Consider the following 27,738-nt stretch of genomic DNA (forward strand, 5'->3'; position numbering starts at 1 on the left):
AATCTTCTTCCTCTGTTTCTTTTTTTTTTTTATTTCATTTGTTCTCCATATTTTCTCTCTGGATTCGTTCTCGCTTTCCTTTTTGTTTTTTTTTTTCGCTAATCACCCCCACTACTCCCCTCTACCTAGCGTTTTAACCGATATTTCTTCGAAAAAATTCTACTAATTCCATGGGAAAAATTTGAAAACACAGCCTTCGTGTATCTTACCCCGATTCGGGAAGGTAACAGCTCGTATCTGTTTTTAAACTCGTACAGCATCATGATGTGTGCTCTATTACACTTTCTTTCTCTCTTAATAATAATAATTATGATTAGTGTTATTATTATTAATATTATTAATATTATTAATATTATTATTATTATTATTATTATTATTGTTTATCGTTAATCAGCGATATATCATCATACTGCACGAGACTCAGCAAGAAAGATAAAAATAGGCGACTATGAAGTAAACGACAAATTTTTCACGAAAATGATATCAACAACGGCACCCCCCCCTCCTTCCAAAAAGGTACGTGTACTCGACGAAATGACGGTGTCGAAGAATGCATTCGAGGAAGAAATATTCGGTTAATAAAAATTCTCCCGGTTTCCTCGAATAAACTAGTAAAAAATCGCGAGCCATGATACCCTCCGGGGTCCGTAAGAAGAATTTGTTTCATCGTTTACTTCATTTTGTACATTCATGGATTTGAATTTCTCGATAGAAACCGTTCGCGTTGGCGTACAAGTCGTCCGATTATCCCTTATGCATATTTTTCTTTTGTTTTTGTTTTGTTATTATTTCCAAAATGATTTCCAAGTATTTATTAATTTCATCTGCCGAGCTTCTCTATTCAGCCTTGGAGACTGTCAACTCCGTCAACAGGGAAGTTAAACGGGCCGAACAGACGTTTCTTCGTCCATTTTCTTTTTTTTCTGTTTCTTTTTCTTTTTCTTTCTCTTTCTCTCTCTTTCTCTCTCGCTCTATTACGAAATTTTAATTCACCCCTAGTTAATAAACCCAGCCCTACAAACAAACAACTCGTTTTGTTCTCAGGAAATATCCGCTATGTTGATAACCACGATAATCATTGTCAGTTCAATTCATTCCCATTATTCGTTTCTTTATAATCGTTTTATAATTCTTCTTTCTTCATATACTCTTCCGCGCCGTTGTGTCAGTTTCTACCGAGTCGAAGATCGAGGTAGATCAATGAAATCTTATCTTCTGTTACTTGATTATTTTTTTTCTTCTTCTTGACAGTTAATTGGTCAAAGGATTATTAAAGTATTGACGATGCTTTCTTTTTCCACAATAATTAAGAAAAAAAAAAAGAAAGAAAATTTATATATAATATATATATATATAAATCGTCGTGGTAGTACTATAGTTGTGATAGTAGTTTAGGTGGTAGTAGTAGTAGTAGTAGTAATAGTAGTAGTAGTAGTAGTAGTAGTAGTAGTAGTAGTAGTAGTAGTAGTAGTAGTAGTAGTAGTAGTAGTAGTGTAGTAGTAGTAGTAGTAGTAGTAACAGTGCCCGGAAGTGCCAAGGGGCCGGGTGTTAGATATTAATTGATTCCTAAGGCCACCAGAGTGATTATCTCCTTATTATTTTCCACCATTTTTCTCTTTTTTTTTTCTTTTTCATTAACTAACTTCGTCATCGTCGTCAATTAATTTCTTTTTTTTTTAGAAGAAAAAAAAATGTCTCTCTTTCTTTCTCTTTCTCTCTCTCTCACTCTCTCTCTCTCGAACCACCATAATATATCACTCATACTCTCAACGTTTTACGTTGCTTCGTCTGACGATGAACTTTGTTTCCTTTTTTTTTCCGTTTTTTTCTTTTTTTTTCTTTTTAATTATTATTTTACTTTGTTCTAGCGTTCATCTTCTTCTTGTCCACATTAATCTTTTTTTTTCATATTTGTGTTCAAACGACGGTGTAGTATAAAACGTATCCACGGTGAGGCACTTATGAGGCCCAAGCCCAGCTCTTCCGAGGCCGCTTGTGTGTATCTCTCTCTCTCTCTCTTTCTTTCTCTCTTGTCAGAGTCTCTTAAAAAAAGATAAAGAGACTCTTATTTTCTCAAACAGGTAAATTGAGCTACCATCCTCAAATTCTTGAACGATGAATTCCATCATACATGAGATCTAAGAAAGGATTCTCTCTCTCTTTTATTTAGGCTAAATATATTAGAATGTATTATCTTCTTTTTCTTCTTCGTTTTCATCATTCTTCCTCTCTTCCATTTCTTCTTATTCTTCGTTAGGGTAATTGTTACTATTGCTCTCCGAGTTTCTTGTACTGCGGAATCAGCAGCTTTGGTCATGTCATTCGATTCTTCTTCATTCTCGTTCGTCCAACTTCGGTTTATACCGCCTCGGCATATGGTTCACAGGTGTTCCAATTATTATTATTATTATTAATAATATTATTATTATTATTATTATTATAATTATTATTATTAATATTATTATTACTATCCAGGCTCCTTCTGTTTCTTATTATCACACATATTTCTGGACCCCATGTCGTCCATGTGTTTAAACTCCATTCTCCGTTTACCTTCTTCTTTTTCTTCTTATCCTTCTTAGTCACCTTTATTGGTTTCCAATAATTTTCATTTCGAGACATTATCACGAATTCTTAACTGGTTTTCGACGTTGCTTCACTCTCGTTATCGGTGGTACACCACCGTGCATTGCTGGGTATAACGCTAGACTAACTTCTTCAGGATATTTTCCAGCTATTTTACGTATTCCTACGTGTTTTGTGCTTTGTACTTCGGATTCTAATACCCACTCGTCTGGTTCTCTAAACAAATCGTCAAAATAATTCAATTAATATCGTATATTATTTCGTCAGATGATTAAAATAAAAAAATAAGAAATACTTACATGTCCTGAGGATACCATCGTAGAAGGACTTTAACTTTGCCATCCATCTCTACTCTTCTCGCTAATACCTATCCAATCAAATCAATTGCACGATAATTATTATTTTTTCATTTTATTAATTACTCGGTTCGTTTCTTCGTATTCAGGTTTGAACTTACTTGACTAGTTAGGGCCATCGAATCTCCAGGCGTTTCAGCTAACCGACCTTGCGTTCTTGATTTGGCCAGCTCAAATAATCTATGTTGAAGACCTTCCATGACTCCGGAGTCGAAATAATCGAACAGTCGTGCTAAAAATATCAAACGACACAATTTTGTTATATCATTTATTATTCTCCGAATAACGGGATTTGTTAGGTTAAGAAAAATTGTCGATTAACTTACCAGACCATGGTTGTCTTCTATATCTCAATCTCTTTCCATTCCTCCTGACAAGTTTGCCACCATTTTCGCAACTCCTCCTTCCGCTATTGCTACTTGTTTCGGGTTGATTGAAGTGGCCATTAACGTGCCTTTCCAAGGTTGTCTGTAAAGTGATTCGTAAAGCGTAAGAATTTTTAGAAGTCCGGCATTTTCCAGGGAGAGCCTCATCCAACAAGATTAAAGGGCCTGCCTGGAAGTTAGATTTGAATATATATATATATATAAATACTTTCCCTCTTTCTTAAATACACTCATTTATCAGCATGACGACAAAAGATGATGACAAATTTGCGTTTATGCAGAGGAAAGTTGGATCAACGACGATGATTTTAAAAATTCCGAATATTCTTTATAAATCATTCTTTCGTGAAATACAATAGAACAAATTCCTAACTACTGAGCTCTAACCCCATTTATAGGTTAGATATTATTTTCGGGTGGAAGATAAAAAAGTAGATTTCAGCTGTCACTGGAAAATACCCAGAAGAATGTCGTTGTTTCGATGTGTTGTCAGGAACACCAGGGACGGTTAAGACTAAAGACTTTTCTTCCATCCCCGATTTTTGTTCGTTAGCGTGACAAAATTTAGAAGAGTAGGGCATTTATACTGATTCGATGAAATTGATCGGATTATCGAATAAAGATGGCTAACAACTTAGAGAGATGAATTTACGAAATCTCTTTGGTACTTAACCGACACGGATGAACGACGACAATAAAACAAACAATGACCATTTTTACAATTAACGACGATAATACAATAGAATTCGTACACTGATTGTCAATCTACTATAACTAACACTTTGTTTTTCGAATCACTTTTTAAGAACATCACTCGAAGTGGGGGAGGGGAGAAAGTCTTCGGTCCTTTTTTTCCTTGTCCCATGGTCTCTTTTTTTTGTTTTGTTTTTTTTTTATAACGTAAAATACATTACCCAAAAGAGATCAAGGATAAAGTTTAAACAGATACAATAGAAACACACATCGTCTGACCAGGATGTTTCCACCAAGTTAGGGACCATCATTTGGATGAATGCTCGACGACAAAGAACAAGGTAAATTGATTAGTTCGTATTCGATTATTTCTAGGGCATAATTTTTTGGTTCGTCGATTATTCGTGTCTTTTTTTTTTTCTTTTCTTTTTCATTAGATTGTTTTGAAAAGATACGTGAATGGCTGAGAAAAAGTCCATCGATATACATCGAACGAGTGTAATAATAAGGGGGCGAGCGAGGGGGGGAGAAGTCATAGAAAATTATCCGTTCGTCTTTCTTAGCACGAAGAGTATATACTTAAACGATACGAGACGAATTTTCGAAAGTTCAAGAGGGAGACAATTTGTTTCTTTTTTTTTCTTTTCTTTTCGTGAGAATTGACTGGTCTTCTGAGGAAGAATTAAATCCCATTATAAACATTTTCTCTGATTATAGCTGAAATATATTACAATCGACGAGACGAAGAATACTTAGAGGAATATAATATAAACGAAATCTGATCGAAAGAGAATTGTAATCGAAGTGAGAGAAAAGTTACGAAAAACAAACAAGCGGAGGCTTTAGTCTTCCTTCCAAAAGACAACAGCTGCATCTCTAAAAGGAGGAACGATTAAAAAATGTTTCTTTTCGTGCCATCCAATAAAATTTCGAATTTTCCCATGTGAAAAACTGGTGGACGAAATTATACCTGTGAACTAAATCTACTGCCACATCCATCGACGATACACCGAAATGGTTTGTTTCCGCCGTGAGAAAGTACGTGTCTTTCCAGCCATCTTCTTGAACAGGAGGTTCTTCCTTGAACTTTGCAACCCAGCCAATGGCAGACGAAATTGTCGCCTCCGGTTTGCGTGTTGATATGAGCCACCTAGTGTATAACATTGATATTCGTGTATCGATCAAACACTTCAACGATTAACGTCGATGGCAAATCTCTCGTTTGGAGATCGACGATGAGTTTTTTACCTGCAGATGTTCGAGAAGACCAGTGCTAGATTCGAAACTAGCTTCGCACTTGTCCCATCGACAAATCCCGCTATCGGCGTGCTGCGACCTATCCTTTTCGGGTGCCCTAGCAGGAAAACGTATCGTTGTAGGCGCTGACAGAATTGGAGAAAGCGTGGTCTTGGATTCGCTGCTTCTGGAATCATCCTCTTCCTCCTCGACGTCTTCTTCGTCAACTTGCAACGTCTGAGTTTCGGTCTTTTCACTTTCGACGGACGATAACCTGGACAACGGGCCCTGACTATTCTGAGATCGTAGGAAACCAAGTAAGGATGGACATCCGTTCGTTAAATTATTGTTCTCGTTGACGTGAGGTTTCGAGGTAAGAATGCACCCTTTGTAATCGTTCGTCGGAGGGTTGGCGATTGGCGTAGAAGGTGGTGAACACGGTTTCATCGAGCTTGGACTTGCTTCCGAAGTGAGCCTACAATCGTATTCGCGTTTATATACAAAAATAATAGGTTTTAAGATAAGGATACGATTGGTTGAAGAATAAATTTGATAATTTGGAGGAAAAGAAGTAACCTTAGAGAGGAGATCTTGCAGGGCGGTATGTTTTTAAGAACGTCGTTGGAGATAGGCAAACTCGGCAGAGGCTTCGTTAATTTTTTATCCATTTTAGCGTTGGTCCTAGGCACGATAACTGGCGGTGTTTTCTTGATAGGCGGCGGCGGCGACATGTTAACAGTTCTAAGTTCCCAATCGTTGTTGCTGGTTTGCGTAGTGCGAGGATTGGATGAAACGGTGCCGAGGTATTTGGCAAGGCCACCTTTGTTCCTTTGAACGGTCGGCGGCCTTCGAAATTCCGAGGAACTCTTAGCGACCAGTACCGACATTGTTTCCGACGTCTTTTTAAGCTGTGAGACAGAAAATAATACTAATGACGAATCATGAAATGAAAGTATGGTCGAAAGAAAAATGACTCACTTTAGATTGCGGCGGTTTTATTTGGGATTTAAAATACTCCGTGATTTTCCCTTGCGAGGAAGATTCGTGATGATGATGATGATGATGATGATGATGAATGACTGGCTTGTTACCGATGGTACCGCCGTTCGCTTTAGACGAGCCACGCGAAGTCGGATCGGCCGCGCCGGACCTAGGCAAGGTCCCCGCTTCGGGTTCCCCTTTGAGTTTCTTGTAAGTCGAACAGGCCGTTGCCGCCAATAGCGGGGTCCAGGGCCACTGGGGCCTGGTACCGAGTTGCGAGGATGGCGCCAGCTTGGGCAAACTTGGTAATGGGCTTTCTGATGCTCCCCTTAATGCTGCTACACCTTCGTCGCTGCTTGTACTACACGGCGAGCCTGGTTCGGTGATGTCGCTTGTCCCACTACTGCTACAATCTCCGCACGAAACTGCTACTCCACTGGGGACAAAATTCAACAACAAAATACGATCATTCGCTCGTCCAATTCCTTTTCCATCATTCATTTGGTTTTTTTAAAACTCAGAGTACTACTACTAAATTCTAAGAGCCGAGGGGGAAAAAATTGAAAATAGTTACGGGCTGTTTGGGGAAAGGATGACGCGGATTGGGACAAGGTTTACAGGAAATTACACGATCACGTTCTATGGGGTAATCCTATTAACCCAACTTGGGATAACCTAATTATGAGGCCAGACATTTCCAATTGCCTTGCAATGACTCTCTCTATCTCTCTCTCTCTCTCTCTCTTCGTCCTTTGCCGCTGCCGACGATTCTCGTTGCCTAGGGCAACATCCATTTTTTTTTTCTTTTTTTTTCCTTTTCCCCCAGATTTAATGCTCCAAACTAAAAAGAGAGAACGAGTGCCTTTGGCCGGTCAGCAACAACAGGAAGAACGAAAGAAAGGGGAAGAGAGAGAGAGAGAGAGAGAGAGAGAGAGAGAGAGAGAGAGAGAGAGAGAGAGAGAGAGGAGACCCAGACAAACTGAATCCTAATTCGTGGAACGATTATCTTTCGATTTAACCATCTCAATAATATCGCAAACCTCTACGCGAATTTGTTCAAGGATTAATCAAATAAATGTTATAATCGGTGCTATAATTTTGTTCGAAAAAAATAAAAAGAAAAACGAAAAATGAAATGAAACAAATCGATGATCGTCCATAAGAAAAGAACGAAAAGAAAGGAAGGGGGGGTGGTATCTCGATCTTCCATCTCGCTTTACCATCAGACTGGGTTGTTATTATATGGGATATATTTTAAGATCAGCTACTCGATGTTTTGCGCTCGCGCGTACTTACACATACAAACGCTTGGATATACATTGAGAGCGACGTCACGGTGAGAGAAAGACACTGACCTTTCCACATTACGATTCCGACATTGCGTTTACGCAACGACGCACTTCACCGCGCGGCCACAGCGAGGGGAAAGTGCGCCAGCGCGCGCGCGCACACACACACACATACATACAGAAAACATAACATGGAGAGTGAGAGAGATGAAGCGTTCATTAAAGCTGCACCGGAAGAATACTCGACCTCGATGAACCCGAAAAATTAATCAAAGATATATGTTACATTTTTGACACTTTTCTTAATCATTTTCTAAATACGTGTTCAATTTCATTCTTCTTTTTCTTTTTATTACAGAGTTCAATAGTTCAAAAATTATTTCAACGTGTTAATTACTATTCCTCGATTTAATCGTATTATTTATAGTATTGGTCAATATGAGATGGATGATCTAAATACGCGAATGGTATATATCTGTTATGTAGTAGTATCATAGTACACTGTTCAGAGTATCCATTTAATTTAATAGTACATCAAAGAGAGAGAGAGAGAGAAAGGGAGAGAAAGAGAGGGTAATATTCATTGAACGTGCGAAAGGTCAAGAAACGCGATCAACCTCGATCGAAACACGAGATGAATTTGAAATGGGCCAACGTGACGACGACGACGTCCTCGTAACAAACCTAACTGGGCAATTATCAATGACCATCCTATCCACCGTCTTTCTCTCTCTCTCTCTCTCTCACTTTAATTAGAAATTACATTTACCATACACACACATACATACAGAAAGAGAGAGAGAGAGGGGGATCTCACAATGTAAGATTATTCAAAGATGCAATAGTTAAACTATCATTGCACTTGTATTATTTTTTTTTGGATTAAAAACAAAATCAAGACAAAGAGAAAAATCTTGTAAAAAAAACAGAAGGTTGATTTTTTTAGAAAAAAAAAAATCAACCTTGCAGGTGGCTCCTCTGAACGGGGATGCACCGAAGCTTCAAGCCCGTCTCTCTCTCTCTGTTTTTCTCTCTCTTCTCTCACGCCCTCTCTCCTTCCTCTTTTACACACACACACATACAAAGTATCCCTCTTCTCTCTTTTCCTATCCGTGTTCGATCTAGCTCTTTCCTCCCTCACTATTACAGCTAGAGCATACTTTACTCTACACACACACACACACACATTCTTTTTTCTCTCTCTCTCTCTGACACATACATACATATATAGATATATAAAAGCATTCTCTATTTTTCTATCTTCGTCTCTCTTTGCGGAACACTACTACTACTACTCTCCTATGGGTTGTACGGTCTTCTATTGTTGCACTCGCTCAACCAATTTCCCTTCCTCCCTTCCCCCCAGCAAAACCTCTTTCACTCTCTTTTACTATCTCTATCTTTCTCATCCCCACGCCCTTTTTTCACCCCCACCAAGTGAACCGACCATCCATGTATTTTCTCTCCTCGCAGATATCATCCTAGCTTGTGTGCTCGCTTGCTCGCTTGCTTGCTCGCTTGCTTGCTTCTTCCTCTTCCTCTTCCTCTATCCAACAATTTTACTCATTTCTATCTATCAATGTGCACTCTCTCTCTCTCTTTCTCTCTCTTATGGTGCATCAATATTTTTCATTATTTTTTTCTTTTCTCTAAGTATTTCAAGAAAAATTTGTGTCTAGGAATATAATGGGGGACGAATAATTATGCAAATACTACGTATGGCTACAAGTGTCTATTTTTTTTTTATGTGGGTGGGTATTCGCGCGTGTTTTCTGTATGTCTTTTTTAAAAGAAAATAGAAATAAGAAATGTTAGAACACGATGTTTTTTAAGTTGTGCAGTATAACACATACACACAGGATGTAACACTATAGTGTATCAAGTTTTGTTGAGAAAAAACAGTATAATGTAACTCTACGGCGTTTAAATTTTCTCTCTTTCTCTATCTCTCTCTTTCTCTTTCTGTCTCTCTTTGTCTGGCACAGGACGGCGGAAATGCATGCTCACCTAAATACCTTGAGTTATATTCACAGCCAGAAACCAGAGAGAGCAGTGCTGAAAGTCTGCGGATAACGACGAGTCTATATGTAGTATCCCATGTAAATTCGTTTGAAATGTAATAGAAGCACGAGCAAACGACAAACAGAGAGAAATAATAGAAATAATAGAAAAAGAAAAGAAAAAAAAGAATAATAAGAAATTCGTAACGACGAGGAGACGACAATTTTAGGTTCCACCGTGTAATTTGTAAACTTCGACGAGTTTTAGTTATTCAACGTTTCATGCATACGAGTAGTGTACTCCCTTTTCTTCCTCCCCCACCCCCAACCTCGATGGGTAGCAATTTTCAAAGTTATCGTTAAAAGGGTAATTCTTGATTATTACCTAGGACGATATCATCCCTATTGGGGTAGGCACCGATAACCACCACCACCCACCCCTTTCGTCTCCTAATCAAAAATTCTAAACAAGTGTTCTTTTCTTTTTTTTTCTTCTTTCCCAATCGATTTTTATCCGAGTTACTACTACCACCCACCTTTTCCCGATATTTTTCCCATGTCTCGAGGAAAAAAGATGCTGCGTGAGTGTAGTTTGAAAAGGGAAAAAGAACGGCCATCTTGAAAATACCCTCCCTTTTCGTTCCATGCGCTTTCCCGCGTCCGCAGGAGGAGGAGGAGGAGAAGAAGAAGAAAAAAGAAAAAGGGCAGAGACGGGTATCTCTCTTTTCCCTTTTCGCGCACCGGTCGATTCCCATCAATTTCGTTAAATTTTTCATCGAAAGCCAGGACGACTTGGAAGCTCACCGAACCTCGCCGGTAATCCTGTCGAATGTTTCTTCTTCCTTTTTTCCTCTTACACGAAGGGTAATCCCTTTTTTCTTCCTTTTATTTATATGTTTTATTCCATTTAACCCGTAACTCTATACGAACAACGAATATTTTCCAATTTTATTTGAATTTTTCTTTTGTACTCGTTAAAACGACGCGTCATACTTTATAAAATAATAATAATAATAATAATAAGGATAAATATTTAATGCGAGTAACGTATCGTCGGAGAGAGAGAGAGAGAGAGAGAAAAAAAAGCTCATTTGGACTATTTCCACGTTGGGTGATCGATAAAAGGGGTGGGGGGTGGGGGGAAAGAAAAAGAAAGAACTTTTAGTTGGTTTGGTTTTTGGCAAGGGAAGATCGAGGCCAGATTATGATTTGGCACAGAACATTTTCGTCCATCCTGGACACGTTCGATAACTGACCTACACTCACTCCTTTCATTCTCGACGTGGTCACGCGAGCTTGCGTACGCACAATGGCCACGCACAAATTCATCCCTTTATTCTGCAAAATCAGTCGTTCATATATTCGCGGGAGAAGGGTTGTTCGAAGTACACGACCACCCACCCACCCACCAACTCACCCAACCAACCCTTCATTATTGACGCTTTTATTCGAACCTTTTTTTCTTCCTGATTCCTCTTCTATCCGAAAAAAAAAAAAAACAATTTCATTCGTCCAGCTATCAAAATTCGTTCGTATCCTCCTTTTTTCACGAGCTTTTTACTTTAATTTCGTGGAAGAGGATCGGATCGCGAAGAAGAGGAAAAAGAAGAAGAAGAAGAAGAAGAAGGATAGCGTGGTACAGGGTCAAAAAGGAAAATCCAAGAAGATTGGCATAAGGTCGAGGTTATTTGCTGGGAAATTGCTAGGCCGTAGGTTCATCGTAGCTGGAGATCTCTAAGGAAGAAGGGACTGGAAACTTTGATAAAAGGGAGAAAAGGAGAGGGTGGAGTCTGAGCAAAAGCAAGGAGGAGGAGCCTACACCAACCTAGCTAGCTAGCTGGATAGCTACTGAAAAGGTTTCCAATGTTACTTTCGTACCTTCCCTGTCAACGAAATCTCACCAATTTTATACAACCCCGATCGAATCAGTAATATTCAATTCTAACATCTCAAAAATCTCAGCAACATCGGATTTAACGTCAGCCAGTCTATAAAATAAAATAAAATAAAAGAAAAAAAAGTATCATTCAAAGGTTTTATATATCTTTTTTCTCCCCCATACAAAATTATTTCGCAATGGTTTATTGGTTTAGCGACATAATTAGGGATGTCGATCAAAATGATAATAAGAATTGTTTAACGTTAATATGTTTTTTTTTTTTTTTTAATTTCTCTTTTCATTATTTTTCTCGATAGAAACGATATTTCAATGCAGGTTGAAACAGCTGCCTGCCAGTCCGAGCTTATACTTGGAAAACAATCTCATTGCCTGCGGGTACAATTTAAACGTCATTATCGTTACCAATAAACAATGATTCTATTAACCATTCTCTCTCACTCTTATTCCTTTCTCCATACGTACTCATATGTATAATATATTTAATCGAAGTACTTGGGTGAACCTTTCGAGATCAATTCATTCGAACAATTCATTTCGTTAAGGTTCAAAGAAAGATGACGATGACCCCCCTCCTCACCTTCGTATGATTTTCTACGAGAAAGAAAGGAGGGGGGGTAAAAACTATTACAAAATGTTCGGAGTATTATTTACTACTTTTTTTTAATTGCATCTACGATCAAATAAAAATGTCGAAGAAGGTTTGAAGTATCCGCTGAGGGGTTCTTAACGAGAAAAAAAAAAAAATAAAAAGGGGGAGAAATTATTTGACGAACACGCAAGTTAATAAATTTATATCTAATAAAGAATACCGCAACGCAGACTATTATAAGCGCGTATTGGCATGGTATTGGTGGTTGAACAGAGCAATGCATTTTGTCTATTAATCTAATATATGGCTTAGTATAGGTCCGCTTCAATGATATATGCCTGTAACCGATCGACGAAAGCAATTAATTATGTCTGCTTGAGTGAAACCAAGCCACTATCATCCGTTCCATCCATTTATCTATCCATCTATCTATATATATATATATATATATATATATATATATGTATGTATGTATGTATGTATGTATGCATCTATCCTAGTCTTATCGTTCGAAAATAAAATCCTACTCTCGGTACCCATCATATCACAATTTTAGCAATTTTTTTCCACTAATTGATCCGTTAAATGACGTCGAGTAATTTGATACTAACGAGAAAGATAAATAAAATAACAGGAAAAGAAAATAATATAAGGAAAATATTTAGACTATTTTAATTAACGACGTACCAACATAGACATTGATATCAATTCGTATTATAAGAAAGAGAAAAGAAAAAGAAATCCGTAACATTTTAACATGGAATAAAGAAAGAAAGAAATAAAGGGAAAAAAAAAGAAAAAATCAAGATGAAAATTAACGAGCCTTGTATTCGACAAAAGGTACATTTATTCCTGAACAAAACGATCGTTTCCCTTCGTACGGGAACCCATGCCCTTAAGCGAATATCTCTTCTCCAAGGGTAGGAAATATCATACCGGGTGTTCCCAAAAATTACGCACAATTCTCTTTTAAAAATGTCACAATGAAAAAAACGTTTAGAAATATTCCCTGGTTTTGATCGTTGTTCGAAATTTCATATTGTAGGCGTGTTAGGTTTTATTGAAAAATAGGCAAAATCATAGAAGATCTTAGCGATGTGGTATTGTGTTATATGGATGGTTATTTCAGAGACATCCTGTATAACAATAGAACAAGAAACTTAATACGAGCATAGTCAAGCAACCCCTCCTGTTGAAACGAACGTTTGACAGGTTTTTTTTCCATCTTCTTCTTCTTCTTTTTCTTCTTTCAACTAGGAAATACTTCTACTATTCCTACACCATAGAAAGAAAAAGTAAGCCTGGTGTTACTGGATATCCTCTATGGACAACCATAAAAGCATCATCTGCTTTTCCTTTATATATACCTCTACGAGTTGCTAGAAATCTTCAAAGTACTATATAGGAAAATATTGTTTAGAAATATTCAACAACTTTGAAAAATTATTAAAGCGAATCTTTCATCGACAGAAGGACAGTAAGTATCTCTTTGTACACATGTGTGTGTCTGTTGTCTGTGTAAAGCATCCTCCTTGACATACTTAATTTCATTTATCGTTGAAAATAATTCTTCCTTAGTCTGAGGATTCATCGAGGAGAAGAAGAAGAAGAAGAAGAAGGCTAGTCAAGAAAATTCTTTAGTTCTCGATTGCATCACAAGAAAACCGAGCAGTTACTTTTTCTTTTCTAAGTAATGTGTAAGTGACACACACACATATATATATCTATGTACACATATTTCTATTTCTTTCTTTCTTACGTATACCATCGTACTGATAAAATATCCAGTGATAAATAGAGACAAGTATACTTTTATAACAAATATATACATCAAATACGTAACACTTTCACGTGTCATAATAATTAATAACGTTAATGCACTAGAGTGCATTTATTAATAAACCTCGTGATTCCAATTCGCAATTATTCTTTCCTCCATGTAATTTAATCTCTTATTTTGATAATTTAATTAACAAATTCATCTATATTTTTATTGTTTACACGAGCCAAATTATTATTTCGTTATATCTTTCTATTACTCGTAATACTTTTTAATTCGCGTTAACATTTATGAAGTGTTTGTTTGAATAAATGAATAATGTATGATTCGTGAGTGTAACTTCGAGGCACATATAATATATCGGTTTACAAATCTTCACCTTCGTTTTTCATCACACGAAAAGCTGCGAGTTCTGAAAAGTATCAACTTTCGAATCTCTGGGTTCCTTTAGGCGAATATATGTGGAGGTGTTACTTGAGAAGAAGAAGAAGAAGAAGAAGAAGAAGAAGAAGAAGAGAGAAGGGCCAAGGTTTTCTTCGTTGGTGGCTGAAAATCGAGCAAGGTAACTGAATAATCTCATAATAAAACAAGACAAACTATGTTTTCATCCACTTTATATATCAAATAAAACAATCCGCCACAGGTAGCTCATTTCCAGCTGATTAAAACAACAAACAAATACCGTAACCAAATAATTACGATCTATCGATTCCTTATTTTTTCTTTCTTTTTCTTTTTCTGCCAATAAAACAGAGTTGGAAGGGTCGAATAAAAAAAAGGGTCATCCCTTATTCACTTAGTTTTATTCTTCTTCTTCTAGAGACCCTACCTTAATTACCCGGAACTGTCTGTAATATCATATTCCTCGAAATGAAAATAATTTCAATATTCTTCTTTTTACGAACAATACAATTCCCCCTCCTCCCCTTCCCCACTCTAACTTTCCCTCACTTTAATTGTTTTCAAAATTGGAATGGAAGAATATTTTTGTCGAACGATTTTAAATAATCTCGTTGATAGGAAATTATTTGATAGAAAATGCGTTGGTGTCTGTGCTGAGATATTAGGGGTGGGAGTAGGGAGGGGAGGGGTCAAGAGATAAGATCATAAAGGATTTATAATTTGATGGTTGCGTTTGCTATTTTAAAGGATAAGGTTTAGAAGGTAGGTAGGTACAGCTCGTTTACACGAGCATACCTGCAAACTACTGTTACTTTCACGGAACTGTCATAACGGACTATGCTTGGTGTACAATAGCAACTCCTCCTTCGACGGTTTATTACCTACGAGTTAGAGAAAGAGTGAGAGGGAGAGAGAGATAGAAGAAAACGTAGCGTAGGAGAACAGGTATTCCATCCTTGTCTTTTTCTCTTCCTTCCAAGCTTTCCGATTTTTCTTCTTTTTTTTATCAAACTCACTCGTAAATCGAAGTTCTTTCTCTTTCTCGACTAGTCGAAGCTTTCCTATCCGGCAACAAACAACGAACGAACAATATTTCTATGATCCTTACGACGTGACGCACCGTTAGAAAGTCAACGTGTTTCGCGCAAAAGCAAATTTTTGTATGTTTCTGTTCTTTCGAGAAATTTGTCAACATTCCTCTTATAGGATAATAAATGGAAAAAATCATTTCTTTCGAGGAATCGTAAAAGTTATCATTGTTAAAGTTTATTTTATTACTACTATAACCTGGGGAAACAAAAGGTAAAACGGTAGAATCCTTGAAGTAAACTTTCCAATGGGAATATTTGGAAAATTTTCTTTTTTGTTTGAACCATTAGAATCTAAGGGGACCCATGGTAAGAATGAGAAAAAAAAACAGATGACGAATTTGGAAGAAAAAAAAAAGTAGAAAGCGTTATAGGAGGGATTAGAAATATTCAAAGTTAAATTAGAAAATGGAAAATAGAAAAAAAAAGAATAAAAATAAAAAAAGATGACCCCGAAGGTAGACCGATGGAAGAAGAAGAAGAAGAAGCCTATGCTTATCTCCCCGAAGTCCCACAGGAAATCAGAAATCCGATTGACCAATGTGATCGGAATACTTATTCGTTTTTTTTTCTCCTCCCGAATGGAAAAGTATACTTTTGGGTTGCGTGAAAACGAGCATGAAACTAACTATAGTCGTTGAAATAAATAAACCGGATTCTCAAGTGTTGTTTTGTGAATTGGTTCGTTTGAATTGTGCCAAAGCTAAAGTTCATAGGGTTTCGATATTTTATGGGGAGGAGGGCTTGGTAATAAAAATGAAACCTTTCTTGTTCTTTGATTTAAAAGAAAACTCTCTTCTGCATCTGTCTGTCTATTTATCTCTGTGTGTGTGTTTGTGTGTGTGTGTCGTGATAAATATGAAAGATATATTTCAAGTGCTATTGCATTTATTTATTTGATAATGGCATACTTGAGAAAAAAAATGGAGAGTGCCTTAAAAATCTTTCTCTCTTATGTTAATTTTCTTAAATACAAGAACGGAAAAAGAGAAAGAGAGAGAGAGAAAGAGAGAGAGATAACTACCACTGTTAGTAAAAGATAAGAAAAGAGGCGTTTGAAAATAAGTATTTGATTATGCATACAGATCGAACGAGAGGAAAGAGTACTTGGCACTGTCTCGAGTTCTCGAACCCTAAAGGAACGAAGGGACGAATATAATGGTCGAAGGGCCATTACAATTTTTACATGTTCTTTCATTTTTCATATTCAAACTTGTGTCCTTTTAAATAAAACAAAAGACAACAAATCCCAAAATAATTATATATATATACCCACCTATCATTTCTTTACGAATTCATTGAAAAACAGGATAAACAAGTGTAACGAATAATATAATTACGATCGAACCGTAAGAAATTCGATGGAAAACACTTATACGCGTGAGAGAAAAAAGAAAAATAAGGATATTATAATATTACAAACTCGCGTGAGAAGATTGAAACTGAAAGAGAAAGAGATGGTTATATTCCCCCTAGCCCCCCTAAACCCCCTCGTATAAGAAGAGAGTGGACCGGTGGCACAGGATTCTAAGAGGTGTACACACCTCCTATAGCGAGTATAGTGAACCTGACTTTCAAGCCTTACGAGAGAGAAAGAGAAAGAGAAAAAAAAGAGAAAGAGAGAGGAAAAGAGAGAGAGAGAGAGAGAAAGAGAGAGAGAGAGAAAGAGGAAGAGAATCACAGGCCGGTTCGCAATTAAATGGAACGCACGTTGCAAGCAACCAGCATAAGAACAAGAAGAAGAATAAGAAGAAGAAGAAGAAGAAGGATAGAAAAGGACGAAGGATACATACGAGGATGGACCTTTTAACGAATGTGCATATCGGCCGGGTCGTTAGCCAAGCACTTACGACCCTCAGTCGCCAAAGCCGCTCCCGTCGGTTCTCCTATTTCCGTTGGCGTTAATGTCTTCGTAAATAAACGATATGACCACCAAAGACCAAGACTAACCTTCTTTCTTTCTCTCCTCTCTCTCTCTTTCTCTCTCTCTTACTTTTTCTATTTCTTTCATACCACCAACTTTAATATCGCATGGATGTGATAATTATCTACGAGTGATTAAACATATTTTCTACGTTGAATGGAATAAGAGGGTTTATATATGGAATGTGTAAGAAAAACCTCAACTATCGTAAAGATAATTTATAATACAAGTAAATAGAAAATGGAGATTATAATATAAGAAGTTAGGGCAACTCTAGCCAAAAAGTATGTAAGACAATTATATTTTTTTTTAGGGGACCACGGAGGGAAAGAATATTGAGGTGGAGGAGGAGGAGGAGGAGGAGGATTTTTTTCTTCTTTTTTCTTTTTTTTTTATCTTCAGTCTCTACTACGTGTTTCGAATTCCGTATTACATGCGAGGTCAAGACCCTCAAGATCGCAGATTACTACTCATGGGATTTGAGAAGGTACTCTTCTAAGATACCTATCTCTCTCTTTCTCTTTTTTTCTTTCTTTCTTTCTCTCTTTCTTTTTATTTTTTTTGACAACGAATATTTATTTCTTATAAGAAATTATGGATTAGGGGAACGAGAAGAAAAATGACGATCGTGGAATTAATTCGCAAGGAAACGAACGAAAGAACTGAAAGAGGATCGTAAAGTAAAAGTTTTTCGAGTCGACAAAAGGGTAAGAGATTTGATCGTTCCGATGGAAAATCTTTGTCGAAGAAGATCTCTCTGATGTTCCAATTTAAAAAAAAAATAAAAAAAAGGAAGCGTACACCCCCCCCCACACACATAAACCACTTACATGTACATGCCACGATTCTTGCTGAATGTATTTCGTCGATGACACGAAATTAATGGCACACCCGTTAATTATATCGAAGGATAATCAAGCAACCCCCGTTCCAAAGTGTTTAGATTTTCTTATGAACCCTATCAGAAACAGCTGGCCCTTATGGGTAGTATCTCAACATCCATTAACCGGTATTTCGGGTATTTTAACCAGAAACTTTGATTATATTACAATAACTCGTCGGAGAAAACTTTTCCTTTTAGCACGAATAGTTCGTTCGATGAATAATTCGAACGTTAGATCGAAATAAAAATCCTTGTTCCGTTGATATTTATATTCGAGGTAGATAATTATCATTCAGTCTTTTTTTTTCTTTTTTATCGATACGAGAAATATTTTCACAGTATAAGGTATACTTAATTTCAACTAGTATCAACAACAAATATCACTTTCCGGGTAAAATATGAATCGAACACACTTGTAGAAAATCACAGAGATCACACACATACACACACACTGCAATCCAAAAACTTCTTCGAATCTTTTTTTCCCCCAGGATAATCGTGAAATCCTCGTTTAGAGGAATACGAGCAGAGACGATTGAGGAAAAACCAAAGGAAAATTATTTTTATAATCGAATATATTATATACAAATATATAAAAACGTTAATAAACGTGGTCAGGAAAATGTGTAGTTCCACGTTTCGTGTATCCCCATAGAAACACGTCCTATCTATCCTATGGCAGGGCACGAAGAAGACTGGAATGGAAACCGAATTGAAGGGGTCCCTTTCGTAGTGCGTACGTGACGGGGTGAAGAGAGTTTCAGAATGAGAGAAAGAGAAAAAAGAGAGAGAGGGAGAGAGGAAGGGATGGATGGTAGGTGCGGGCCGAGGGCACGAGGCCGAGGTAAAGGGGGTAGAGATATTCGAGAGGGGTGCCGATGACTGAGAGAGGGTCGGTTTATCCTGCCAGTGTCCCGTTCGATGGAACCTTCGTTCCTTCCCCTACTCTTTCCTTTTTTTCATTTTCTCTCCCTTATACACGACCTTCGTTTTAGAAACAAACAGTCCGATGCTTTCATTCGAATCACCCGGTATTAAGAGTTCAGGTAGAAAAACCTGCAAGCTGCTGCTTCTACTACTGCTGCTGCTGCTGTTGCTGCTGCTAGGATTCTCTTCATTTCTTTTCTTTCCTATTCCTCGTGGAAACCAAAAATTACTATTAATGATTCCTCCTCGTAATCCAACTAAATCATTTATCTAGAAATCTCTAAGATCTAGAAATACTCGAAGAATAATATTAGAATATTTTAAAAAAGGTTCTCGAAGGAATGATCGAGAAACGTCCTTGGAATAGAAATTCGATCATGGTGTCGACATTTCGGTGAACTTCGGTGAACGAGTTAACGCTTATGAAAAATGCTGTAAAATTCTGAAGAGGCTGAGGAGTGAAAGGGATAAAAATTAGTAAAAAAAAAGGAATAAAATGGGGAAAAAAAGAACGGGGACGGGAAAAATGGGTAGTAGATATTTAGGATACACCCGGTATAGTCGTGGCAACGCACGATAGCCTCGGATGAGGCACCGTTTCGTATTAGTACCACAGATCGTAGCGAGTCCACTCTCTGACTGTCGGATATATAGAAGGGGAAGGAGTAGAGTGTGAGAGTGTGAAAACGTGTGAGTGTATACAAAGAGAGAGAGAAAGAGAGAGACGCGCGCGCGCGCGTGCGTTCGTACGAAGAATACATATATATATACACACTGACGCACGTGTGGAAGCGTAACGAGCTCGCGTCGATGCAGACGCTCGTTCCACGTTGACGTAACGAAAGGGCGTTTCCGGCGTACACCGCTCACTTCCGTTCCGAACTTACTCGCATACTTTTTCCTCCTATATCGCGTTATTTTCTTTTACTTTTTATTATTGTTATTATTATTATTATTTTTTTTATTATTTCTCGTGAGCACGCGGATATCAACCAAGCAACCAACCCCCCGTACGTTTAAATCGCATGCTCGCTCGAACGTAAAAATAAACATCGCGTAGGAAAAGCATAATTAAAATTAGTATTTGTAGGGGGTTTCATTTTTCGTAGGAGTCAACGCGAGAGACAGATACAAGATTGAGGAAATCACATTTTGTTGTTATTCTTCTTCCCCATACCAATCGAATTAATGTATACATACTTAATAAATCACGTATTATATTATACGCAATCTGATACGGCTATTAATTATTATTCGTAATTAAATAGATCGATTAAAGATAGAGCAACATCATTCCAATTGCAATAGGTACAATTTGCAATTATAAATGCAATGAATATTATTCATAGAGATAGCAACCTTTTCTCTTTGTTGTTTATTCGTATTTACGTAACTTCGATGATGATAAAACGTGCTAAATGTTTCATTTGCAATACAACCAACAAAAGCATGAACGTTAACTCGTGCATTATTTGGATTCGTTGTTCCAGAAGCGAATTCGTAAAAGGGCTAGAGAAGACCTGCTAGGGAATATGCCAATCCCACCTCCCCCCCACTCTCCCTCTCCCCTTTTTTCCACCTTCAATTCCTATTATCGATACGTCTATAAAATGAAATGATTAGAAGTTCATACCGAATTTCCTACCAATTCAAAATCCATGCTTGCTTCAATTTATTCAGTATACGCGTACGCGTACGTGAGCGTTCGTGCGTGTGTGTGTGTGTGTATACATAATTGGTGGACCATGATTGGCCAGCAACACCCCAAGAGAAACAGTGTCACCAAATTTCTGACACGCAAGCATTGACCTCTCTCCCCCTTTCTCTAAAAACGTGTGTGTGTGTGTGTGTGTGTGAGCCTCTCCCCTTGTTTCCAAATCATAGCCCTAATTAATCCCTATTTAAGGCATCGGTTTGTTCAACCAAGGGCTCGTCGACTCGGAAGAAGAAGAAGAAGAAGAAGAAGAAGAGGCACGTCGTGAAAATCATTCCCCAATCATCTTTGACATTTTTTTTTTATTTTCCGTTTACAATCGAAACATTTCCATCTCGAGAGAATGTTTTTTTATTTGAGATCATTTTCTACGTTGAATTTATATCTTTTTCGTTTGGACGCGAGTGAAGATAATTCATTCAAAAAATTCCTATGGGGTGTTTACCTTATGCGATTGTGCGTAAGTGAGTCAAAGATATTAATCTCGACGAATAAAAACAAACGTGCACGCGTGTACGTAGCGTAGAAGAAATTTCGTATCGTAAATAAAACGATAAAAGTCAAAGTATCAAATTTTAAAACGATATCGAGGAGAATGTAAAAGATGCATATGAGCGAGCGAGCGAGAGAGAAAAAAAAGAAATAAACAGAAGAGAAGAGAAGAAGATAAAAGATGGCGTGTATATATATATATATTTTTTTTTATTCTCAAAGCACAAGAAACCATATCTTCTTTCTTTTCATTCCAACCCTTCTTACTTATCGTCTTTCCTTATCTCGACCTTCCGTTTCCTTATCTCAACGCAAGAACGACGAATCTAGGAAAGAGAGAGAGGGGGTGGGAGAAGGGGGGAGGGGGAGGGGGAAAACGTTCGAGAGTGCTGATTAAAATTTCAAGGGAGGGAAAGAGTTGAAAGTTGTCAAAGCCTTCCTCGAAATCGAAGGAGAATGAGAAAAAGATAGGAGAGGAAGAACGGGGTGAAACAAAGGAGAAAAAGGGCCCCGGCACTCTAAGTAATTAAAGCCCTGTTTCTCTGTTTGCGCCTCCATCTATTTGTTTCCGCGACCTTCTCGCGGATTCAACTCTCCCACACTAAAGCAGCACACCGATGTGTCAACGAAAGAGGTAAAAACTTGGAAACAATAGTTGGTGGTAATTGGTATAACGTAAAACACTTCTCCCTTATTTTATTTTTATTATTAAAATTAATCAAACCCTCCCCCTCTCCCTCTCAACTACGATCAAAAAATCCATTTTTTATTTTCAATGCGTTTAAAATTGTTTGAAATTAAAATAAAAACAAATTTAACTATATGTAAGATATTAAAATTAATCAAACCCCATCTTCTCAACTACGATCAAGAAATCCCTTTTTTATTTTCAATGCGCGTGTATGTTTAAAATTAAAATAAAAAAAAAATTAAATGAAAATTAAATAATGTACAAATTTAACTAAATGTAAGAAGAAGAAGAAGAAGAATTGTAATTTAATTACAATGAAATCTCAAGAAGGTAAACTAAACTTGCGTGTAAGATTTCAAAGAACTAATACACTTTCACCGTGTATGGGGAGAACAAGTGATCTCGTTCCTATAATTAGCGCTCGTTTATTGCATTTAACTGTTTTGCGACAGTTCACTTTTTATCATCTCCAGTCGGTGAACCATTATTTCATTTAATCCATTACGCCATTGGGCACCGGCTACGGTACTAACATATTTTTCTTCCGAGCCATAACACTCTTCTCATTCGACAATTTATAATGAATTATTTTTCTAATATAATCGAAAAGTCTAATTAAATCAAAAGTCGAATGGTTCGAATCATATTTTTCCTTTTCCTTTCCTTCAAAAATTTCAAAGTAAAAAGGGAAGGAAGATTTTGGTATCGCAAAGGGCTCGTTTTTTTTTCATTTGTCGTGAGATGTTACTAGAAAAAGAAATTAAAAATTGTTACCAGATTTTTCATAAGTTTAACTATAAAAATCCTATCCTTTTATTTATTTCATTTAAGTTTTGTACTGTTGCTATGGGTGTCCTAAAGGAAAAGATAAACAGACAGACGGACAGACAGACAGACGGCACGGTAGAGAGTCAAGCCCTTTTCAAGTGTGGAGGGTGAAGTTTTTTGTTGGTATCGTTTCTCGTTTCTCAAGCGAAACGAGGAACTCTTGTGTTTTGCTATTCGGACCTTTAGGAATCTACTTGTGTGGTCCCGAAGGTATAAACGCACACATATATAATTTAAAATCTATTAGGAACTCCTGGAGATGCGAATAAAAATCATCTTCTCTTCTTCCCTTTTTTTTTTGTTTTATATAAATAAAAAAAATAAAAAAAATAATATCGAGACTTATTTCATTTAAAAATTGTATTCCATACAGGCTCTGTTGATTCTCAATTGTAAAAACACACCCACACGTATGCACACGTACGCGTATACAAACGAAGAATTTTGGCTTTATCAACTACTCCCAAGGGCCCCACCTATGGTTCCCTCTCTCTCTCTCTCTCTCTCGTCCTTCGTTTCATGCCGCAGGACCAAAAGCAACCATTCCTCCATCCCTTTATCAACATTTTCCCTTTGAATATTAGATAAACACAAGTCCCTCTTTTCACCACCCTCTTCTTTACTTTCTCTCTCTTTCTCTCTCTTTCACTTTCATACGCTCGATTAGGTTCGATTTATCGCATTATTGGTTACGTCAAGTATATATATAAACATCCTTATATCTTATTAGACTTTAATCCCTTTTTTCCTTCTTCTTCTTCTTCTTTATAACGAAAAACCATTTCACATCGTTTTACTATTTATCATTTAAAACAAATGGAATATCTAAAAAAGAAAAAATCAAGGTGTAATTTTTGTTCTTTCTAATGCAGAAACAACGTGTGGGATTACGAATGAGAAGGTGAGAGTGTAATAAGAAATACGGAAAGAGAAAATAACGTAGGAGGATGGTTATAGCGAAAGCTGATAGTTCTGTGAATGGAACGACACAAGGGACCAATAAGAAGAGAAACGGAAGAAGAGAGAGAGAGAGAGAGAGGAAGAGAGAGGTACCACGAGCAACGAACTTGCACGTATTTGCATTCGATTAAGTCGATGTCTCACGACTAAAGTCGATGCACCTTCGACCTTCCTTCTTCTTCTTCTTCTTCTTCTTCTTCTTCTATCTTCGAGAAAGAGAACCTAAGGCTCTCACGATTTTCTACACCAATTCAATGACTATAAATTCGAGCCCAACGTATAATTTATTTCAATAATTCTTATAATACGTTGCATAATTATTTATTATCGTTTATTATTATTATTCGAAAAAGTTAAGTAAGAAACGTTTTCTCTTTTTTTTTCTTTTTTTTTTATCGAGACACCCGGTACGTAAAATAAAACACACGTGTATCTCTTACGTTAACACCTTAAGAAATGTGCAGATAGTCTTGGTTATAGTCGTAACACGGTATACCAATCTCAATGCATAAGTTTAGGATCCATTGTCTCTTTCTCGCTCATTCTATCTTTCTTGTTTTTCTCTTTTGGATGGTACGAAGTTAATCTGAGCGAGAGTGTGGGTCGTGGGTTCGTGGGCGTAGAAACTCACTCTCTCACAAACATATAGCTAACAGGAATCGCTTTCGGTACAATCGAGAGAGAATTCAGGAATATTGGAATGGAAATGTTTTTCTTGAAAATAAATAAATAAATAAATAAATAAACAAATGATGATGATGATGATAATGATGATGATGATGATGATGATCGAAGTGAGAAGACTCTAAAGGATCTTCCTATCGTGTTCATTCGTTGGGTTGGTTTGTTGGTTTGTTAGTTGGTTGGTTGGTTGGTTGGTTGGTTGGTTGGTTCGTTCAGCCGTTTAAGGATAGCTGTCGGTATGTAAGCTCGACAATAAAACCGGCACTTTAAAACTCGTTTTACCAGGACGATGCTTGGAGAAGAGCATTCGCGAATAAGGATACCGGTGCAACCTGCTCTGATTTTTCTACCACTTAGGTGTACTACACGATTTTCTTCCGCAGATGGTTGTTGCTGGCAAATAAATAACACAACGGGGAAATCGTTAGAATTCAAAGGAAGTAGTAAGTTCTCTATTGTTAAAGAAGGGAATAATAATTGATATGTAATCCCATAACGCGTAATATCAATTTCATCTGATAATAATTTAATCAAATTTTTCAATGAAGATTGAGATAGATTCTTGTTCCCAAAATTCTTACCTGATCTTAACGAATCAATTGTTTGCTTAGGAAAAAATCAAAAATAGAAATGAAGAAGAAGAAGATGAAGAGTCCTATGGTGAATACACGTGGTTCTACCTCAACCCCCACCCCTGAAACAGCCGAAAACCTTTCTTCTTCTTCTTTTTCTTCTTCTGTCGACGACAGCGCGCGAAAACCTGTTTAAACAAGGGATTCGACGCTATGCACACGCCGAATAAAGAGAGAAAGAGAAAGAGAGAGAGAGAGAAGCAACTGAAATCTGGACTCCGCGAAGAGAGAGGGACCTGTTTCGCCAAGTGAACGGGAGGGTGAGTGGGAGGGAGGGAGAGTGCAATAAACGTAAAGCCACGACGGCGGAACACTTCGCCGGATGAAACAATGTTGCATTGTGTCTCGTGGCAGGCCGTTAACCCAGGTCAGCAACTGCAACTGCACACCCTCGCCATTACTCTCTCTCTCTCTCTCCCTCTTTTCTTTGCGCATACACAGAGAGAGAGACATACACACATACAAACGCGTACTCCTGTGCACATCCTGACGTAATTTCGGTTTGGTTGTTCGATAAACTTCTGGTTACTCGTTTTTAGTTTCTCCTAAGTTTGTTCTAATTAATAAAAATAAGAAGAACAAAAGAAGAATATTCGATAAATATAAATTATTCTCGAAATATTCTGTCCCAGTTCGTAAGAATTTGAAATCTTAATTAAATTTCAACGAAAGTTACTCCCGTATAATTGAAACTTTAGCCATATTAGAAAAGAAAAATGAGAGATCCCCATCTTGTATAAAAGTTAATCTTACGAACGAGTTGACTGTTAGATACAATGTGAAACGAGCTTGTCCCTGGCCCATATAAAACGTAGGTAAGCTCTATCCACACCGATTACGTAACGCCTGCCGATAGTAGAACTCAACTGACAGCTACTACGTTCCTAGTGCACATTGCACATTGCACATTGCACACACACACACATACATACACAGCAAGCAAGCAAGCAAGCAAGCAAGCACCATGCCTCGAGACACGATGCAGTCATTCTGACTTAATGCGAATATGAAAGAGAAAGAAAAAGAGAAGGAAAGAGAGAAATCAAAGGCAAAATTCTTGTTCCACTTGGTTGATTACGTTTTCCATCTTGACTTATTTTCTTTCTTTCTTTCTTTCTTTTTACTCAATGATTTCTAATTCCACAATCGTTTGATTTAAACTCCAAGCATATCTGTGTTTTTATCTTAAATAAAAATGTAAATTGAAAAGAGAGAGAGAGAGAGGGGTGAGGGGGTAGAAGGGGAGGGGGAGGGAAAAAAATAGAAGGAAATATATCTAAACAGTTGGGCACACTTGATTTCCATGTATTTATCGATATAAACGTAATTACTACAACTTCGCTTATAACTTATCGGTATTTTTATTTTCTCTACTCGACACCACTCGACCTTTCTTAATGGAACACCACCAAGAGAATGTAGGAAAAATTAAGATAAGCTTCTTCAGGGCATATGCGATAGTCCGCTATCATTTCGCGATGACCCAACTATACGCGTGAGTCATGATAATTTTTCTCTCTCTCTCTCTCTCTCTCTGTTTCTATACGAAGAAGGATTTTGTTTCCTGTCCCGTATTATTTATTCATTCCTCGTATGATTTCTAAAGAAAAATAAAACGAGAAAAAAAAAAATATCAAATAAATTAAATCGTAAGTTTGTTTCGTCGACGATTAATTAAATCGGATTTTAACGACACACAAATAAAAATACAATAAATTTATTAAACCGTTAATAGATACTATTTGAAAAAGAAAAAATAAAAGAATGAATAATAATTATTATAAGACACATTTTCTGTTCATAACTCGTGATTGTATTATCGATCCATACTAAAAACGAAAAACTAATTGCTCTTACGAGAATCTAATCAGTGATAACTCATTCTCGTTAGAATCATCGGAGGATAATCGAAAAAGTAGAAATTATTACACGATGGAAATTCCATGTGCTTTGGCTGCTCATTCATTTTCTACTGAACTATGATCTTTCCTTATTTCACAATTAACACTGTGTAAATTATTCTGCTTACTCGTGCGTTCAATTTCTTCATTACAAAGTATCGGATTACAGGGGGGGGGGGAAATAATATGTTTTCTAATTGCATAGCAAAACGGAGGATACGGAAAAATTCTATTGGCATTGGACTTATATATATAAAAAAAAAAAAAAAAAAGAAAATGCTCGTTTACGATTAACGACAAATTAACGACCAATAATATGATAGTATAACGTTGAAACAACCTGGTGCGAATTAATTGTCTTCTCGAAACGACGGAACGAACGGTTTGGTCGATGAATTTCGCGTAGAACACCTTTTTCCTTTATAATTCACGTCTTATCCTTTACCATCTCTCTCTAAAAGTCTAACACATATAAGATTGCAAGTTGTTTCCCATTGTCGAGGATTTATGACGTTGAGAGTTCAGCCCTCGGTGCACCGGAAACGACCGTTAGAATCGACGACGGAAATTCTCTTCCATCTCGGTAAGCCAATTAGATGCTTCGGGAAAAGAAATAAATACGAATAGAAAGAAAAAACGAACAAAATAAATGTTTAAGACAGTAATGTACAGTCATTTTTACCATTTGAGGCACACAAGTTAAACGTGCAAATCAATGTTAGTTTATTCAAAACCCGTGATCCGAGACGTGAGATTCTTTTAAACCAATCGTGCGTTCCTTCCTGCTTTCTATATTAACATAAATATTCATTTAAA

The 27,738-nt window shown here is 37.0% G+C and overlaps 1 protein-coding gene across 1 annotated transcript in view; it reads right to left on the reverse strand.

The window, feature by feature from the left end:
* Positions 1-958: 958 nt before the first annotated feature.
* Positions 959-27,738, reverse strand: part of LOC122524311 (zinc finger protein jing homolog) — a 72,359-nt gene continuing 45,579 nt past the window's right edge. The window contains exons 2-9 of the mRNA XM_043646474.1: positions 6,236-6,674; positions 5,834-6,165; positions 5,270-5,732; positions 4,992-5,171; positions 3,269-3,410; positions 3,044-3,174; positions 2,886-2,953; positions 959-2,802 (exon numbers count right to left, since the gene is read on the reverse strand). Of these exons, the coding sequence (XP_043502409.1) occupies positions 2,625-2,802; positions 2,886-2,953; positions 3,044-3,174; positions 3,269-3,410; positions 4,992-5,171; positions 5,270-5,732; positions 5,834-6,165; positions 6,236-6,674 (1,933 nt within the window). The 3' untranslated portion in view covers positions 959-2,624. The remainder of the gene's footprint in view (positions 2,803-2,885; positions 2,954-3,043; positions 3,175-3,268; positions 3,411-4,991; positions 5,172-5,269; positions 5,733-5,833; positions 6,166-6,235; positions 6,675-27,738) is intronic.

Source organism: Polistes fuscatus, unplaced genomic scaffold, assembly GCF_010416935.1.
Source record: "Polistes fuscatus isolate 324 unplaced genomic scaffold, CU_Pfus_HIC Scaffold7, whole genome shotgun sequence".
NCBI classification, from domain to species: domain Eukaryota; kingdom Metazoa; phylum Arthropoda; class Insecta; order Hymenoptera; family Vespidae; genus Polistes; species Polistes fuscatus.